This window comes from Scleropages formosus, chromosome 1 (genome assembly GCF_900964775.1).
Source record: "Scleropages formosus chromosome 1, fSclFor1.1, whole genome shotgun sequence".
NCBI lineage: Eukaryota > Metazoa > Chordata > Actinopteri > Osteoglossiformes > Osteoglossidae > Scleropages > Scleropages formosus.
Genome location: NC_041806.1, coordinates 24,886,072 through 24,902,249, shown reverse-complemented (window position 1 = coordinate 24,902,249; position 16,178 = coordinate 24,886,072). Strand labels below are relative to the sequence as shown.

General features: G+C 43.0%; 2 protein-coding genes across 3 annotated transcripts in view; one reads left to right on the top strand and one right to left on the bottom strand.

The window, feature by feature from the left end:
* LOC108930973 (monocarboxylate transporter 13) overlaps positions 1-543 on the top strand; it is a 20,003-nt gene extending 19,460 nt beyond the window's left edge. Inside the window, exon 7 of the transcript XR_001965879.2 lies at positions 475-543. The gene's annotated coding sequence lies outside the window, so the exon portion shown is untranslated. The remainder of the gene's footprint in view (positions 1-474) is intronic.
* The window catches only part of gldc (glycine dehydrogenase (decarboxylating)), a 20,818-nt gene extending 4,640 nt beyond the window's left edge, over positions 1-16,178 (bottom strand). Inside the window, exons 1-19 of one of the 2 annotated variants that reach the window (XM_018746479.2) lie at positions 15,778-16,178; positions 15,371-15,449; positions 11,162-11,297; positions 10,049-10,213; positions 9,813-9,890; positions 8,992-9,139; positions 7,706-7,902; positions 6,122-6,218; positions 5,896-6,001; positions 5,259-5,398; positions 4,727-4,807; positions 4,465-4,562; positions 3,441-3,525; positions 3,012-3,053; positions 2,681-2,823; positions 1,538-1,613; positions 838-963; positions 448-597; positions 143-255 (exon numbers count right to left, since the gene is read on the bottom strand). In XM_018746479.2, coding sequence (XP_018601995.1) covers positions 143-255; positions 448-597; positions 838-963; positions 1,538-1,613; positions 2,681-2,823; positions 3,012-3,053; positions 3,441-3,525; positions 4,465-4,562; positions 4,727-4,807; positions 5,259-5,398; positions 5,896-6,001; positions 6,122-6,218; positions 7,706-7,902; positions 8,992-9,139; positions 9,813-9,890; positions 10,049-10,213; positions 11,162-11,297; positions 15,371-15,449; positions 15,778-16,059 — 2,342 coding nt within the window. In that variant the 5' untranslated portion in view covers positions 16,060-16,178. Of the gene's footprint in view, positions 1-142; positions 256-447; positions 598-837; positions 964-1,537; positions 1,614-2,680; positions 2,824-3,011; positions 3,054-3,440; positions 3,526-4,464; positions 4,563-4,726; positions 4,808-5,258; positions 5,399-5,895; positions 6,002-6,121; positions 6,219-7,705; positions 7,903-8,991; positions 9,140-9,812; positions 9,891-10,048; positions 10,214-11,161; positions 11,341-15,370; positions 15,450-15,777 lie in introns of those variants that run through there. The other variant, XM_018746480.1, reaches the window with a different exon arrangement.

Here is a 16,178-nt window from a genome sequence, read left to right as displayed (position 1 = left end):
TATCATAAAGCAATAACACTTTCCATTTGGTATCACTGGTTCCTTTCATAATCCATCATGCAACACCGCAGTTGCTGATTGTCTACATGCAGTAACTGGAGGACAAATTGTCAACTGTGGCATTAGGAAGGGGGGGACTTACACTCCAATTGGACCCATTCCTGGGCCTCCACCTCCATGTGGAATGCAGAAGGTTTTGTGGAGATTTAGATGGGAGACATCAGATCCATAATCACCAGGACGACACAAGCCTACCTGTTAAATAAAATAGGGCAAAAAATTACATACACATTTAAAAAAAAAAAGACATTGTTTGCACTGCATTTGGCAAACATTGCTTTTGTTTTGTAGTTTTCCCCTCCATTAGGAAAAATAATAGAAATCATGTAAGTCAAGTAGTAAGTACATCATTTTTAGGGTGTTACCACTGATCCATTCATCCCTCACCTGTGCGTTCATGTTGGCCCCATCTAGGTACACCTGACCTCCATGCTGGTGGATGAGCTCACACACCTCACTGATGTTCTCCTCAAACACTCCATTGGTGGAAGGGTATGTAATCATTATGGCAGCCAGGTTGGTCTTGTGCTTATCCACCTGGGTGACAAAGCATTGAGAGGTGAATAATATCCGAAGTTTCCGTGCATCTCAGCCAAGGAAATCATTTTAAGTCAGGAGAAATTGAAATAAGACTCAATGCTGAATAACATGGAATGAGTATTCAAACAACCAAACAACAGAAGCAATGCCTTAAACAAGTGATAGGAAATCGAGAGTAAAATACATCTCAAAACAATCACCGCCGCAGGTACAAAATTAAACTACAAAATAACCTACCATAGCCTTCAGATGTGCAATATCAATGTTCCCATCTCGATCCACCTCCACTACCTGGACCTTCATCCCTGCCATCTGGGCGCTGGCAGGATTTGTGCCATGGGCTGACTTGGGAATCAAACATACCTGGGAGATAAGAAATAAATCAGTTGACCCAACAAGCAGAATCTGGAAGAGGATGACTACACAAAGGACATGCAAGTCAAGATCTTGTACTTTGAAACACAATCCCAAAAAAATGCTACCAGTAAAAATGTTTACTCAGTAGTAATGCCAAGGTGAATGAACTTTAAACTAGCCTACCAGCTGAGGGCTGTTTCAAACTGAGCAATGAAGTCTCCAAATATGGCATCTTCTCCTAACCTACAGCCTTCAGAAATCTGATGTCCTCCTTTATTTGCACAACACAGGCAATTTGGACCTTGACTCTTTCAGAAGGTCATGCTACTATCAAAATTTTGCTTATGAAGTACTCAGTAAACAAAGAGCAAGTTACAAAATAGGCCAATCTCACCATGAACTTCTAAAACGTATTGGAGGATTTGTCATTACTTAAACATAGAAGTAACTCCCAACTTCTGCATTTATCCAGATTAAAACAAGTCTAGCCACAGAACTCCAACAAAATCCTTCAAACATCAAATTTAAGCCAAGTTTTGCTAGCAATATGTAATTTGGATGGATTCAGGCCAGCCCATACCAATCTGTGAGTCTCTCCTTTGGAGTTGAGATAAGCTTTGATGGCAGCCAGACCAGCATACTCCCCCTGAGCACCACTGGAAAGGAACAGGAAACATCTGTGATCGCACATCGAACAACACTCATGCCCTCGCTCCAACCACACCCAACAACCCACCCACAGAAATCTCACATACTCCTGTCCCTGGGAGGATGCACTTTTAAATTTTATATCCACAAAGCCTACTGTATTTTTCAGGGTTTACCATCTTTCTGGGGAGTTTGACATGCAGATAGCAAACAGGCTGAGACAGTCAGTTGGGACATAAAAATACCATGAGTCCACAAATTAAATAATTTTAAGCAGTAGCACTGTGTGTAAACTAAACACAGGAACTGCTGTACCAGTGGGGAAAAAAAAAAAAAAAAAAAACACAAGATGGTGGTGCGCACGGATGCAGCTGCTTGGTACTCCAGTCTATAATTTTGTTGTTGTCACCACTGACAAAGTCTTCAAATCAATTCAAAACCCTCTAATCTTAAAAAATTTGCATTGTCAATTTCCTATTCAAGAGTATTTAACCTTGCCAAGCCTTAAAATATGATTATTTTGTATCCAATTACATTTTGGATAGTGTATTTGCAAGATGAATGCCTTTGGCAATGACAGAGGTGTAAGCATTCAAACTTGTCTCCAAACCATCCAAATGAGAACAATGCTGTAGAGTCGTTTTAGTGCATGATGTTGTATCACATGGTTAAACGTTAACCTTTCCCATCCAATCAAAAGAACATGGAAACTAACCAGATACCACAATACAGCACTAATAAGAGGGCAAAGTCGCCTTCTTAAGCCATCAAAAGACCATAAATTTCCCACCTAATACATTCACTTCCTTTGAAATCGTACACAGCTGATCAAACCCTATGAAAAGTGCGATTCTCATCCATGTGCAAATCTTGTCATACTCGTACCCTTCCTTAAAACACCAAAACAATTATCTGAATGAATATATTTAAGCAACCAAACTCAAACATCTTGGATATGCCAACTAAACTATTTACACAATTTAGCCATTTAGTCTAAACAAAGACAACTTTGGGAAGTGAAAATATGGCTAGTGTTCGAACTCAAAAAACGTGTGATTATGTGTCTGCTATGAACCTGTTGGGCTGGAAGGAGATCTTGTCGTATCCAGTGAGCTCACATAAGTCCCTCTCCAGCTGCCAGAAGAGCTGCTGGTAGCCCTCAGCTTGGGCCAGTGGCACAAAGGGGTGGATATTTGCAAACTCCTTCCATGTAATCGGCTGTGGAGAAAGAAGCACTCTGGTGAGGAGATGCAGACACCGATGATGACAACTGCAAAGCACGCACACCTAGGAAATGTACCTCTAGAGATTTGCGCCCCCTGCTTTCAGAGGGACATAGATCAAGTTCAAGTTCTTAATGTTCCTGTGTTTAGTTTAGATAAAGTGAAGAAGGACCATTCACTTACCATGAGCTCAGAAGAACTGTTCAATTTCATTGTGCAGGAGCCCTGGAAAAGAAAGGGACATACATTTATTCGTTTAGCTGATGCTTTTCTTCAAAGCAACTTACAATGTTAGTCTGCCTACAATTCTTTACCCATTTATACAGCTGGGTTATTTTACTAGAGCAATTTAGGGCAAGTACGTTGTTCAAGGATTCTACAGCTAGAGGTGGGATTCAAACTTGTGACCTTAGGGTCCAACGGTAGTACCACTACCACTACGCTACCAACTGTCCCCACATACTGATGCATCATTTTTTTTTTTTTTTTTGGCCTCAAGTAAGAATGTACATTAGACATAATATTTGGCATGAAGCACTCCATTTGATGTTACTAGAGAAAGAAAAGGAACACATGGGAATGAAGGGTCAGCTGGAGTGAACTGAGACTCACCAAGGGGATCATGCTATGTACCAGGGAAAGGTCTTTGTTCTCCAGGCGCTTCATATAACGGATGAGGTTGGTCTCAGAATGATAACTCGAGAAATAAAAGTACAGGAAACAAAGAAAGAAACAAACAAACAAATAAACCAATGATCCACAGAAATTTACCTTATGTCTGCAGTCTTGAGCTCTTATTTACTTAAGGACCCAACACCACATACCTGAAGTACTACATATCACAGCTTGAAAAGTGAAAGTATGCTTCAAATCTTTCTTATGGATGTACAATGCTGATAAGTGCCTTGAACTAGTTTGACATTTAACTTAATTATGATGCTGTCTGTTTCAGGCAAAAGCTTCTACTCTATAAATAACCTGTAACCTCTGGCTGACCTCTTAAAAAAAAAAAAAAAAAAAAAAAAAAAAAAACCCTTTGCCATTATCTTCTGTGTTGACCTAAGCAGCAATTCCTTTTTGGCTTTTTATGACTGAAATAGCTAAGATACCTGTTCAGAAGTGCAACCCCAGCAATTTTCACACATACTGTATGAGAACGGATGAGAAAACATGCTCGTTAGAATCCATCCACCAGGAAGGGGGAAACTTGCTCCGATTAACTAAACCAAAGTGCATGGATTTTAAGATAAACAGAATGTTGAAATGAGTGGTACTGTGGTGCAGGTTGGTCTGTGTCAAGTTTGCACATTTGCATGGATTTCCTTCAGGTGCTCTGGTTTATACGCATAGTCAAAGACAACTGTTTCAGGTTAACTGGTGACTCTAAACTGCCTCTAAACTGCCTTTAGTGTGTGAATGTGTAATAGTGGTGTTTGTTGTTACCCTGTGGTGAGTCGATTTCCCACCGAGAGTGTACGCTACTTATCCTTGCGCCTCGTGACTGGCTCCAGACCACTCTGACCCTGACTTGAACATGCAATTATGTTAAATCACAAACTAGAGGGTCCCGTTCATTTAGATATATTCTGTAATGCCAACTGTAAAGGAGTTACTGATCGACCCATGTTGAACCTACCTATTGAACAATGGGTGAGTGAGGAATTTGCTGGTCCTTTTGAATGGTGTTGCCAGAATGCCTTTGGTCCTGTTACTCATTTTCTCTGCAATCAGCTCCTACAAAAATCCAGTACTGCTAGTTAGCAAACTAAACAGCACTGGTGCTTGACCACTAGGTCACACTAACTATAATAAGCTCATAAAGTATGAATGTTAGCTCACTGATGTGAATTCATGGGCTAGGCCATCGAATGAAAAAAAACAATAATCAAGTAACTTACGGCTGAGGATTCACATCCGAACACCCAGAGCAGATCATCCAGGTCTCTCTCAGTCACTGTTTCATCCAGAGAAACACCAAGCTTGAGAAACAGAAAAGGGAAAATGAGAACCACAGAAACGCAAAGTGCTGCTTACAGACCCCAAATGCGGCTGATACTGCAAATGGAAACTGTGCCTTCACACTTCTCCCTGGTGTCCAAAACTTTCAAACTGCTAAATAAGAACAAGCAGATACTTTGTCAACACTGATAGACTTTTAATCTGGTTAGTCACTAGTTAAACTCTTCACATGTTGCAGAACTGTACATTTTGTTGGGCACAACACAAATGGTTGGAAATCTAGTCAAATCAAAAGATCAAAGTATGAAAATATGCAACATAAAAGGAACTGTTCTCCATCGCAATTCCACTGACCTTTTTCTAGCCAAACAGGTTTGACTGTTTACCAACCCAGCATCCAACTGGAACAATGAAATCTAGGTGGTTTCACCTTACTAAAGAGAGCTGTACAGTAGCTGAAGCAGTACCTACCACTCCTTCACTGTAGACCCGCAGGTTGATCTGCCTTTGAGCAGCCCTCTCCAGGATGTCCTTGGCTGCCACACTGCAGTGGATCTTCAGGGTGTCAAAGAACATCTCATGCTGGAGCTTGTGGCCTGCTCGTCTCAACCCTGCCGACAGCGGAGGAAGGAGAAGGGGTTTAAAAAAAAAAAACACCCCTTAGATACAGGTACTGCAGCTGCTATAATACGACACCTTCAAACTAAACCCACATGCACACCTGTTTTACCATTTTAGACATAGGGCTTATATTAAATTAAAGTATTCCATGAGCTACTGAGATTTGTTATTGGTATTTTAAACGGAGGGGCTGCGGTGGTGCAGCAGGTTTGGCTGGGTCCTGCTCTCTGGTGGGTGTGGGGTTCAAGTCCTTCTTGGGGTGCCTTGCGACAGACTGGCGTCCCATCCTGGCTGTGTCCCCTCCCCCTCCAGCCTTACGCCATGTGTTGCCGGGTTAGTCTCCGGTTCACCGCAACCCCACTCAGGACAAGCGGTTTCAGACAGCGTGTGTGTATTTTAAATGGTTTATTATAGTGAACTTATGGAAACTAACCTCATCCAAAAGGTTTTTTGTTGAATCAGTCTAAACACCACAGAGAGGACCTACCCTCAGCCAGAATAAGAGTGGCATTGTGTGTCCTCTCAGCAATGTGCCTGAGGCCTTGCGGTCCATGGTAGACAGCAAACATAGCAGCCATGTTTGCCAGAAGAGCCTATAGGGAGGAAACAATCTGAGGACAGGTGGCAGGAAACTAACTGGGTTCATCACTTTCTACTCTATGCCAAAGTAAAGTGATCGCCCCTGTTCAGTCTCACCCGTCACGATGACTCACCTGAGCAGTACAGATGTTGCTGGTGGCCTTGTCCCTACGGATGTGCTGCTCTCTAGTTTGCAGTGCCAGGCGGTACACCTCCTTTCCAGCAGCATCTCTGGACAAGGGAAAAGCGACAGTGTCAGTGTGGACAGTTTTTAATAACATCCACTGTAATTATGTCTGCAATGTCTGGTCCTGTACAGTTCCCTTCCCCCCCACTGATTTTCAACCAGAATTTTGAGTTTTGGAATGAAGTTCAAAGAGTAAAGGGTATTAATATCCATATCAGTTGCAGTGTATTCCAATAACTATTACAGATAGCACATTGTGTTCCTATAAATCCTATATAAGGGAAAATATGGTATTTTTGTATAAATGCTAAGGTGAAATCACTGTAAATGAATGGCAATGATACAAAGTTTAGCCTTTTTGGTTGTTGGGTAATTATAAAATTTTACTAAGGATAAATGACAAAGCGGGGGGCGCAGTGGCTCAGTGGGTTGGACCAGGTCCTGCTGTCCGGTGGGTCTGAGGTTCGAGTCCCGCTTGGGGTGCCTTGCGGTGGACTGGCGTCCCATCCTGGGTGTGTGTCCCCCCCTCCAGCCTTATGCCCTGTGTTGCCGGGTTAGGCTCCGGCTCCCCGTGACCCCGTATGGGACAAGCGGTTCAGATGATGCATGCGTGCATAAATGACAAAGTTATGAACTAATATTTCAGATGTGCATTACTACAATAAGACCTGTAAGGAGAAGTCAGACATGCTTCCTTACCCTTTGTGCCAACCAAGGAAAGATGGCAGGTTTAATCACATGGCACTTTAAACCTTTGTTTCAATGGCACAAAGCCCCTATACTTCTATCTGAGATAAAGAGTTTAAGGCTCATTAACTCATGGGAAGGTTGGGATAGTGTACACTAGAAAATCTGAGCACAGCCAACACTACAGATCTTGGTCTCACATGGTGCTGCCAAACTGGCCATAGCTAAACTGCCTGCTGTTTCATACTCAATCTTTCTGATACGAAGACACACTTTGGTCTCATATGGAGCACTAGCCTGGTTTGTGCCTTTTGCTCTTTGCCCAGTCAGACATATTTAACCTCACAACACACACACACACTTTCAGAACCGCTTGTCCCAGACAGGGTTGCAGGGAACCAGAGCCTACCCGGCAACAAAGGGCATAGGGCCGGAGGGGGAGGGGACATACCCAGGACGGGACACCAATCCATCACAAGGCACCCCAAGCAGGACTCGAACCCCAGACCCACTGGAGAGCAGGACTGTGGTCCAACCCACTGCGCCACCGCACCCCCTATAACCTCACAACAGAGATTCATTATTTCAAAGAAGTCCACAGTTAAGGCTGACTGGCTGTACAAAGTTTTTCTTCCTGGGGCATGATAATAATTCTCATGAGAAATTGGTCTTCATTGTACCAATGCCAGTTCCAAGAAAACACACAGAACGCACATACCTCCGACCAGAATTATGCATCGGAATTTCCAAATGAATTAAGGCACTGATTCTACTCAAAGTGAAACGAAAGGAGGGATGCTCAGACATTCCATCAGTCCATAAACACTGGGAATGAGAGACTCACCGAGTGACTCCAACCATCCTCCCGGGCATCATGCGCACCAGATTTTCTTTGACTGAGAAGAAGGCTGCATGTGGCCCCCCATAGCAAAGGGGTACCCCAAATCTCTGGGAGCTCCCCAGAGCAATGTCCACCCCGAACTCGCCTGGTGGGTGCAAGATGCACAAGGCCAACAAGTCAGTGGCACAGCAGGCTAGTGCCTGTGGGGGAGGAAAGCAAACAACCATCTCAGCAAGCTGTGCTTTAAAATACAACAAAAAACCCCCCACACAATCTACACTTCACCTAAAACTTTGTTAAATGAAATCAAAGCTATGAGGTCATGTAACATGTCAGTTCCATCAAGCAAATAGGGTTCTGCCAGTGAATTATGATGAGGACCTCAACGCACCTTCTGACAGCTGACTAAATGGGAGAATATAACTGACTGTGTACAGGAAGCAGAACAAAAGAAGAAACACACACAATGTCAATAACTGACAGCTAGTCAGAAATTCCTCCTTTCATTTCAGTGGATTTGCCCATTAGAAGTAAATCGCTTCATGAAAGAGACATCTGCATTCCCAGGCAGCAAATAATGTCACCATGTTCAGAATCACAAGGCTCTCCTGGAGAGTCCTGCCACTGTGACTTGAGCACAGGGAACTGGGCCATGAAATGAGGGCTGCACGCCAGGACCAACCCCCAAGCCCAGTCATGCCACCACCACCATGCCTTTGTCCACTGTCAGGCACCCCTCCTGCAGAGCACAGCCAGGGGCCAGCCTGGCCAGTCCATCACTGCGAGGGCAGGACCCTGACAAGCCGTCCATCTCATGATAATAGAAACATCTCTTGTTTTACAGATATTAAGTACAGACCAATAAAACTGACTCACAGGCTCTCAGATAAGATTTGATTGTATCTAACAACCCTGTCTCTTATGCAATATTACAATAAGCTCAGGATGATTTAAAAATCACTGCTTGTGACAAACACCAAAACTTCTAATTTTAAAAGTGTTTTTTGTAATTGATATCATTTACTTTTTGGCACTTCACACCTTTATGAAATCAGTTTTGAACGCTGAGGGGGAAAAGGGGAAATGTTTATAACCTTTAAAAATAATACATTTCAGCAGCTGATCAGTCAGTCTTGGTCTTTAGAACTCTTCAAGATGTTAGGACCATTCTAGAGTAAATCCGGACATTTTGGAGAAGGTGGCTTAATGAACATTCTAAATGAAGGCCACCTAGGAACTTGAACCAGTAACTGTCTCCCTGTGCTTGACATGGCTTCTCCACGGCCTACCCCAGCTTTGTGGGCACGATCCACCAGCCCCGTGAAGTCCTCCACTCGGCCTTCGGTGTCCGGGTACTGGAACAGCACGCCGCTGACATCCTTCCCGCTGAAGTCCATCTCATGAGGTAGCTTCAGCACAGCCTTCACACCAATGTAGCTGTCATTGACAGCATAAAAATGTCCATCATCAGAAGTGTGGTTAAAGTCAAACATGGTGTAAGCAAAAAACATTCCCCTAGAACAACCTTGCTGTTGTTCATTCATACAACCATTCAGTTTACTTCTGAATTTAATGTTAAACAGAACTCAGAACATGTTTTACACCTGGTTGAAACCCTAAACAAAACAGGATGTCAACAGCAATTCAGGTAGACTACATAAGCTGCCCAGCTCAAGGAACCACCAGAAGACTAACAGCCTGGTGTAAAACCACAATCCAACGCATTAATTCAAGGCTTGGCCTGCTTCGGCCTGGAGACATCACAAAGCAAGGTGGCATTCCTAGAGACCCTATTTTTTTTAACCATTTGTCACATACCAGTGAAAGCAAGTAACTGACAGGAGACTAAACATTTAATGAGGAATGCAGCCACTTGTGAGCAAGAGGAACCCAGACATATGATGAGGAATGCCATCACTCAGTTCCCTGCCCCTTGTTACCACATCTAGATTTTAACAAGGGAAGCAAAGGGTAAGTCACAAAGATGGAATGAAAGAATAAACTTTTTTATAAATGTAACTGCTTAAAAGGGGGAAACTGTGAAACGAGAAACATTGTTTGCAAAAACATACAACAGATTCTGTCCAGAAACATTTATTTAAAAACTTACTTGGCCCTCGTCTGGACCACAGCAATAGTCTGGGGGTGACACCGTGGGTCAATGTAAAACGTCCTTCTCTTGTTCTGCCTGTGAAAATGCGTAGAAAGAACAACTTGAGTTTAGGTAATGAAAATCAGCTGTTAAAGTATTATGTTTGTAACCGGAGAGCTGCAGGTTTACCTTGGACAAAGGGCACTACAATAGGTACTCTTGAACAAATTTAATAAAACATCTAGAAGACTCACCTGTGGCACAGTTGCATGGCCTCTGCGGCTGCTGTGCCTTCATCCAGTAGCGAGGCATTGGCCACTGCCATGCCTGTGAGATCACACACCATGGTCTGGTAGTTGAGCAGGCTCTCCAGACGCCCTTGAGCCACCTCAGGCTGGTAGGGGGTGTACTGGGTCACCCTGCATGATTGAAATGTGACGCTTTATGGACTGGACAAATGATGCATAAAAACGGTCACACGCTCACTGAATACCTTGTTTTTTTGTTATTCGTTCTTTTCATTCACCGTATAACCACTATAGGAAGACATTCAGGATGTGAGTCATATGTTGCACAAAACCTGCACAGCAGGTCTTCTTTAAGCCTAAACCAACATACTCGATGCATGTTGCCTACCTGTATCTACTATAAATTGGGTATTTGTCAAGTGAGGACATTGTGCTGAGTCTTAATCGCAATAAAAGTCCTCAAAGTGAAAGCTCGTACCTTGACTGACAGGATGTACAACGTTCGTAGTACATTTAGCAGATGCTTCTCTCCAAAGCAACATACAACTTAGGAAACAATAATATTTCACTGGGAGACAGAGAAATACAGATGCAAATATGTGATTCTCCAAGTGGAATTTGTCCAAAACCGAAGTTTTTACCAATTTACACTACAGGATTAGCTGCATAGGAATTGACAGAGTGCAAACTTTTTTTTTTTTTTTTTTTATTATTATTTAAAAAAAAAAAAAAAACACGTAATGTAGTGAAACTTTATTAAGCAGATAAGCGATCAAAAGAGAAGTGGGTTCACAAGAGATGCGTTTTGAGATTCGTCGTGTTCGCCTCGAGTGATTCAGCATTTCAGTAACCTTGCCAGAGTCACATTTTTCTCCAATGTGGAGAGTAAAACTTTAACTGCCTAACAAAGTAGTCATGTGCAGCACAACCACACTTTAATGAGTTCAGCTTATGTAACAGCCTCAGAGACCAAAAAAGACCAAACTCAAAACTGCAGCCTTTCTTTTGGCCATTCATGTAGAAATGTGCACAACTGTAACAAGCCCTACCGGCTATGAAAAAGTCCAGAGTTTAATGGGCGATCGACATGTGACCAACAGAAAGGACAGGGACACCCACCACCCAGAGTTCTCCAACAGGTTCCTCTGTATGGCAGGTGGTACAGAGCAGTTGTAATAGCCCATTCCAATGAAGGACCTCCATATCTTGTTCTTGCTTGCAATCTTTTGCAAGGACTCCAGAATTTCATTCTCACCTGCAGAAGAGAGACCACATGGATGTCGGCATCTACGTTGGCTCTGCAACAAAAACATGGACTGAGCATCAATGGAACAATGTTTGGATGGAACAAGGGACGCAGCTCAGGGAAAGAGGCTTGCAAAATTAGCAGCAAGGCACATTGAGTCACGTGAAATTAAGGGACTGCACCACCACTATAATCTCATAAGCAAACCTCGTGCACATCTAGTTTAGCCCATTAGGCTGTAAATGACAAACCGCAACTCCCTCACATGCACACGGAGGTAAAAATGCAATTGGACAGCAATCAAAAATAAAAACTGGGAAAAGTATCCATCTCAGAACAGTAACAGAATTGGTTCTTTAACTATAGCTCTTCCTTGAAAATATTTAGTTGCTTTAAGTTATAGAAAAGTGAGTCTGTTATGACCAACAGAACAACTACATTCACCAGTAAACAGGGACTGCCAAAATGTAACCTATGATATGAAATCTGCGAATCCAGAAACATTCCCTTATATATTTCGGAATTGTACACACAAATTGAATGCCATACTCTTGCAACATGGCTAGCAGAATCTATCCGTTCACTTCTTACAATTTTGCAATGAATCCAGCAGAGTAATATTATTGGCAAATCTGGCAGCATCGCCTAAAAGCAAATTGATTTCATACTATTTTTGACATACCAAACATAGTCCAATAACAGAAAGAAGTAAAAACAAATCAACATTTAGCTGGTATGGCATACACTGTCTGTAAAAACTGTTTTTTCTAACCATGTTTTTTATCTGTTCATTAAACGCTGTGTGTTAACAAAGTGAGTGTTCAGAGATTTGACCAAACACCATTCTTTTTCAGTTACATCAAAGCACTACTTGTATTAAGGAGAAGACACCAAACTTAATTTTGGGATCTACCACTATTTATGTGAAGCACTTTGACCTCTGACAAGTAAACTGAATGAGGTGTCTGCTTGGGCAAATTTGGGTTTTTTACTGCAAGAATGAGTTGGTCACATCTTCCAAGACTCCACAGCTAAGGTAACTGCCAACCAAGAGGGTATGTCATAGTGGGAAGCAGCCCAGATGCAGTCAACCAAACATTCCTATAAAGAGCCAATGTGAAGCCTTCCAGAGCATCCATTGTCCAAGAGAATCCCCTGCTGAATGGGCAGAATCCAGAGTGCTCCCCTCAAGCCGACCCTTTTGCATAATGCAACCTGACAGACGCAAAGACTGAAAGGAGTGAAACACTGGACTATTTTACTGCATTCCCTACCCCCCAACCTAAATGTCATGTCTCCATACACCACACCCCTTCAACTTTGACCCTAAACAAGAAGACAAGGAAGAATTAGTTTGAGAGAGGCAGGAGTAGAGTGATTGCACTAAGAAGGAAAATAACCAACAAATATAGAAATGAGCATTAAAAATGGAAATATTTCATTCTTTCAATTGGTAAAGGTTGAATTTTCACTAACAGGCTGGTGAAACATTTTCACAAACAGCATCTGATAGGCAGACCATGGGCCATGAAGCAGATTTGTTAATTTACACTAGATTAAGAAGAAACTTTTGATTTCTGAAGATATGAGCAAACTGTGTTGAAACACTGTTCCAGAACAAATATGCAAGACTGTTTTCACCAGTGCAGCTGATTCAAGTTTTCCCACCTGTCTGCATGCAAATATGGAATGCAGCTGGTATGTAGTAATTACATAGGCCAAGTTCAAACATGCACATGACCTGACCAGGTGGTAGTTGTATTCCAGCAGTCACTATTATCGTTCTCCCTGATGCACCGATCTGAAAAATCCCACTAAAGTACAGCAGCAACTGCTTACTCCAGTCTTTGAGAATGCCACTTGCCTCCAAATGGCAAGGCACTACATGCAGGGCAAAATCTGATATTAACCTTTGTTGAAGAATGACCACTGAATCGCTTTAAATCTGTGCTCACAGCTTTCCTGTTTTATCAGAAGGTGAATGTCAACCGATAAATACATAAATTACCTGAATAACACAGCATTTACATTGAAGACTGTTCCACAATAGCATCTGTCTGCGATAGAGTAACAAAAATACTTTTGTAACTAGCCATGCAGTGGCTTTATGCTGGAATCTTAACCAGCGCAGCACTTCTAGCAAATCACACTCACCATCAAAATACTTTGAAAATAAATCATTAACAGACAGGAATATAAGCAACAGTCATTAAGTAACACTTGGTAAAGTTAACAAGAAATACTTGTGTGTCTGAGGGGGCGGTGCGGTGGTGCAGTAGGTTTGGCCTGTGCCTGGTTTGAGTCCTGCTTGGGGTACCTTGTGATGGACTGGCGTCCTGTCCTGGGCGTGTCCCCTCCCCCTCCAGTCTTGCACCCTGCGTTGCTGGGTTAGGGTCTGGCTCGCTGTGACCCTGCTTGGGTCAAGCAGTTTCATACAGAGAGTGTGTGTGTGTGTGTGTGTGTGTGTGTGTGTGTGTGTGTGTGTGTGTGTGTGTGTGTGTGTGTGTGTCCAAGTGGGGATTTTCATGCTCAGATGTCAGAGCTATCCAACCACCACTCTGAACCAAAACATGGTACTGTTTTGTAGCATCTCTCAACAGGACTGATATGGGCAGATTCTTAAATGCTGATTTTGCAGGCCTATTTACATTTACATTGCATTTATTCATTTATCAGATGCTTTTCTCCAAAACGATGTACATCTCATAATTTTTTCCATCTCATATAAACCTTACGAAATTATATGATATTGCACATGCTCTCTTTGAACTGATACTTATTTTCACCAGAATCTCTAAGCTTTTAACTAAAGTAAGAAGGGAGGCCCGAGCCTAAGCAAGGGGGGGGGGGGGGGCGTGTCCATCAATGTTCAGGTAAGTCTTAATACACACATATTGGGGGTGACATTAACTCCACCGAGTACTATTTGAAATGTAACACGAATTAAGCACTGGATCGTCTGCGCGGACCGCTGTTGTCATGCCGGTTTCCATGGTGACGCAAACCGTTAAGTCAGGCAGTCCTGGAAACATCCAATACACCGGATCGCATTATGTCACATCACTGTTGACCGACAGTACTGGAACAGCCTGTGCACTCTTAAGTATATTATTACTACTACTATTATTATTATTACTATTATTAATACATGGCTGACGTATTTGATGTTACATCAAGTCACACATTCCTTCCTGAGTACTTCATGACACACGAAACTAGACTCGTCCGGTATCACCTGGGCTTCTCGATCTCGTCTACGTCGTTTCATTTTACGGCTTGTACTTTAAACTAAAAATGATAAGAGTAGCGGGTATCTGCCGAGCTTTTTGATTTTTTGTACTCGTCAACCGCGCAGCCTTCAACTTCCGGTCTCTGCCCGAGCGCAGCGCAAAAGTAGCTCGTAAGTATTTGCGAATAATTATAAACCGCCCTTATGGTGTCAAAATGTGAGGTGACTGCGGGTTCTTTTCGCGAGCGAAAGTGTGCTGGATCCGTTTTCGCCGTCCGGACCCCTCTGAGCCCCTCTGCTCTGCGGAGAACCGCAGCGATTAAAGGCGTGGAATAAGTACGTGGGACGGAGCGGAGACAGCGCGAGCGAGCAGCTCGTTCCCGCCGGGCGCGCGAGGCCGCCCGCGCGAAGGAAGGGCGCCTCTGATGTGACGCCAGAGGGACAAACCAGATTGAACTGGCCCGGCACGGCGATCCAGCCTGAACTTTACACTCGAATGGCCGTCCTATTAGCACATCGGTGCTGCTCGGTGGGCTTCACAAAAACAACTCCAAATATGTGCAAAGGAAGAGCGAAAAGTCCGCTGGACGCACAGATGCCCCTCGCCGACTCGCTGGCTCTCTGCAACCTACATTTCAACTTCCACTTCAACTCCTTTTGCAGGAGGGAGGATTTTTATCCGCCTTCAGCATCACTCACTGTGAAAATGCATCCCCCCCCCCCCATTCTCAGCCTGCGGTATTCGACACAATAAATATAATCAAAATTAATATTGTCGAAAAAAATTACGTGGGAAATACGCCCAGATTGTATGAAGTCAAGACTTATCGGAAAACGAAAAATGTTCACTTACAAACAGGGTCATCCATTTTTAAACTTCTCTGCAAACGAATAGTGGATGGGATCGTCTTTTCAATCAGCTCGTCGATCGTCTGAAATAATAAAGCGCAGAAACATTAGAATATAAGTAGACCTGACATCACCGACACTTGTGTTAGTCAGGATCATCTGATTTCGGGAAAAAAAATAACATTTTATTCGTTTACTTCGAGGCAATGCCAGATTTTTCCACTCTTTTATGGCTAAGCTATCAATTTATAATGAATACAAAAATATGAAGACAACCGTTCATGTTTTCGCTATTAACTGCACAAGTTACTACTAAAAAAAACATGGGAAATCGGTCTTGCTCCCGTTTCACAAAGAATTCCTGCATTTCATAATTAAGCATTAAAAACAGGACCATCTGATCCATCTTACCCCAACACCCAGTGTGTCCAGCATCTCCTGCTTCTCTTTGTCACCTGGTCCTATATGTCTTTCTGAGAAATCATCGTGTCGTGGCATAATTCTCTCGATTTTCCTCGAGGAGAAAACTGCAGAGCCCCTCAAACCCCGGACAGCCACAAGAACTGGTTTATTCCCGGCGAGTTCCGCCCCAGGTTTGCCCAACGTGCGGCTTCTGCTGCACAGGCTCCTACCCGGCGCGCGAGCGCTCACCGACCTGGCCACGAGAGCCCAGGATTTTGTATAACTTTGCATTTTCAGCCTTAATTTGAAGTATGTGAAGCGTGTAAGACTGATCTGTATTTTTTTTTTTCCCTAGCCACCCCCCCCCCCACAAAAAAAAAAAAAAAAAAAAAAAAAAATTTTGCCGCGTC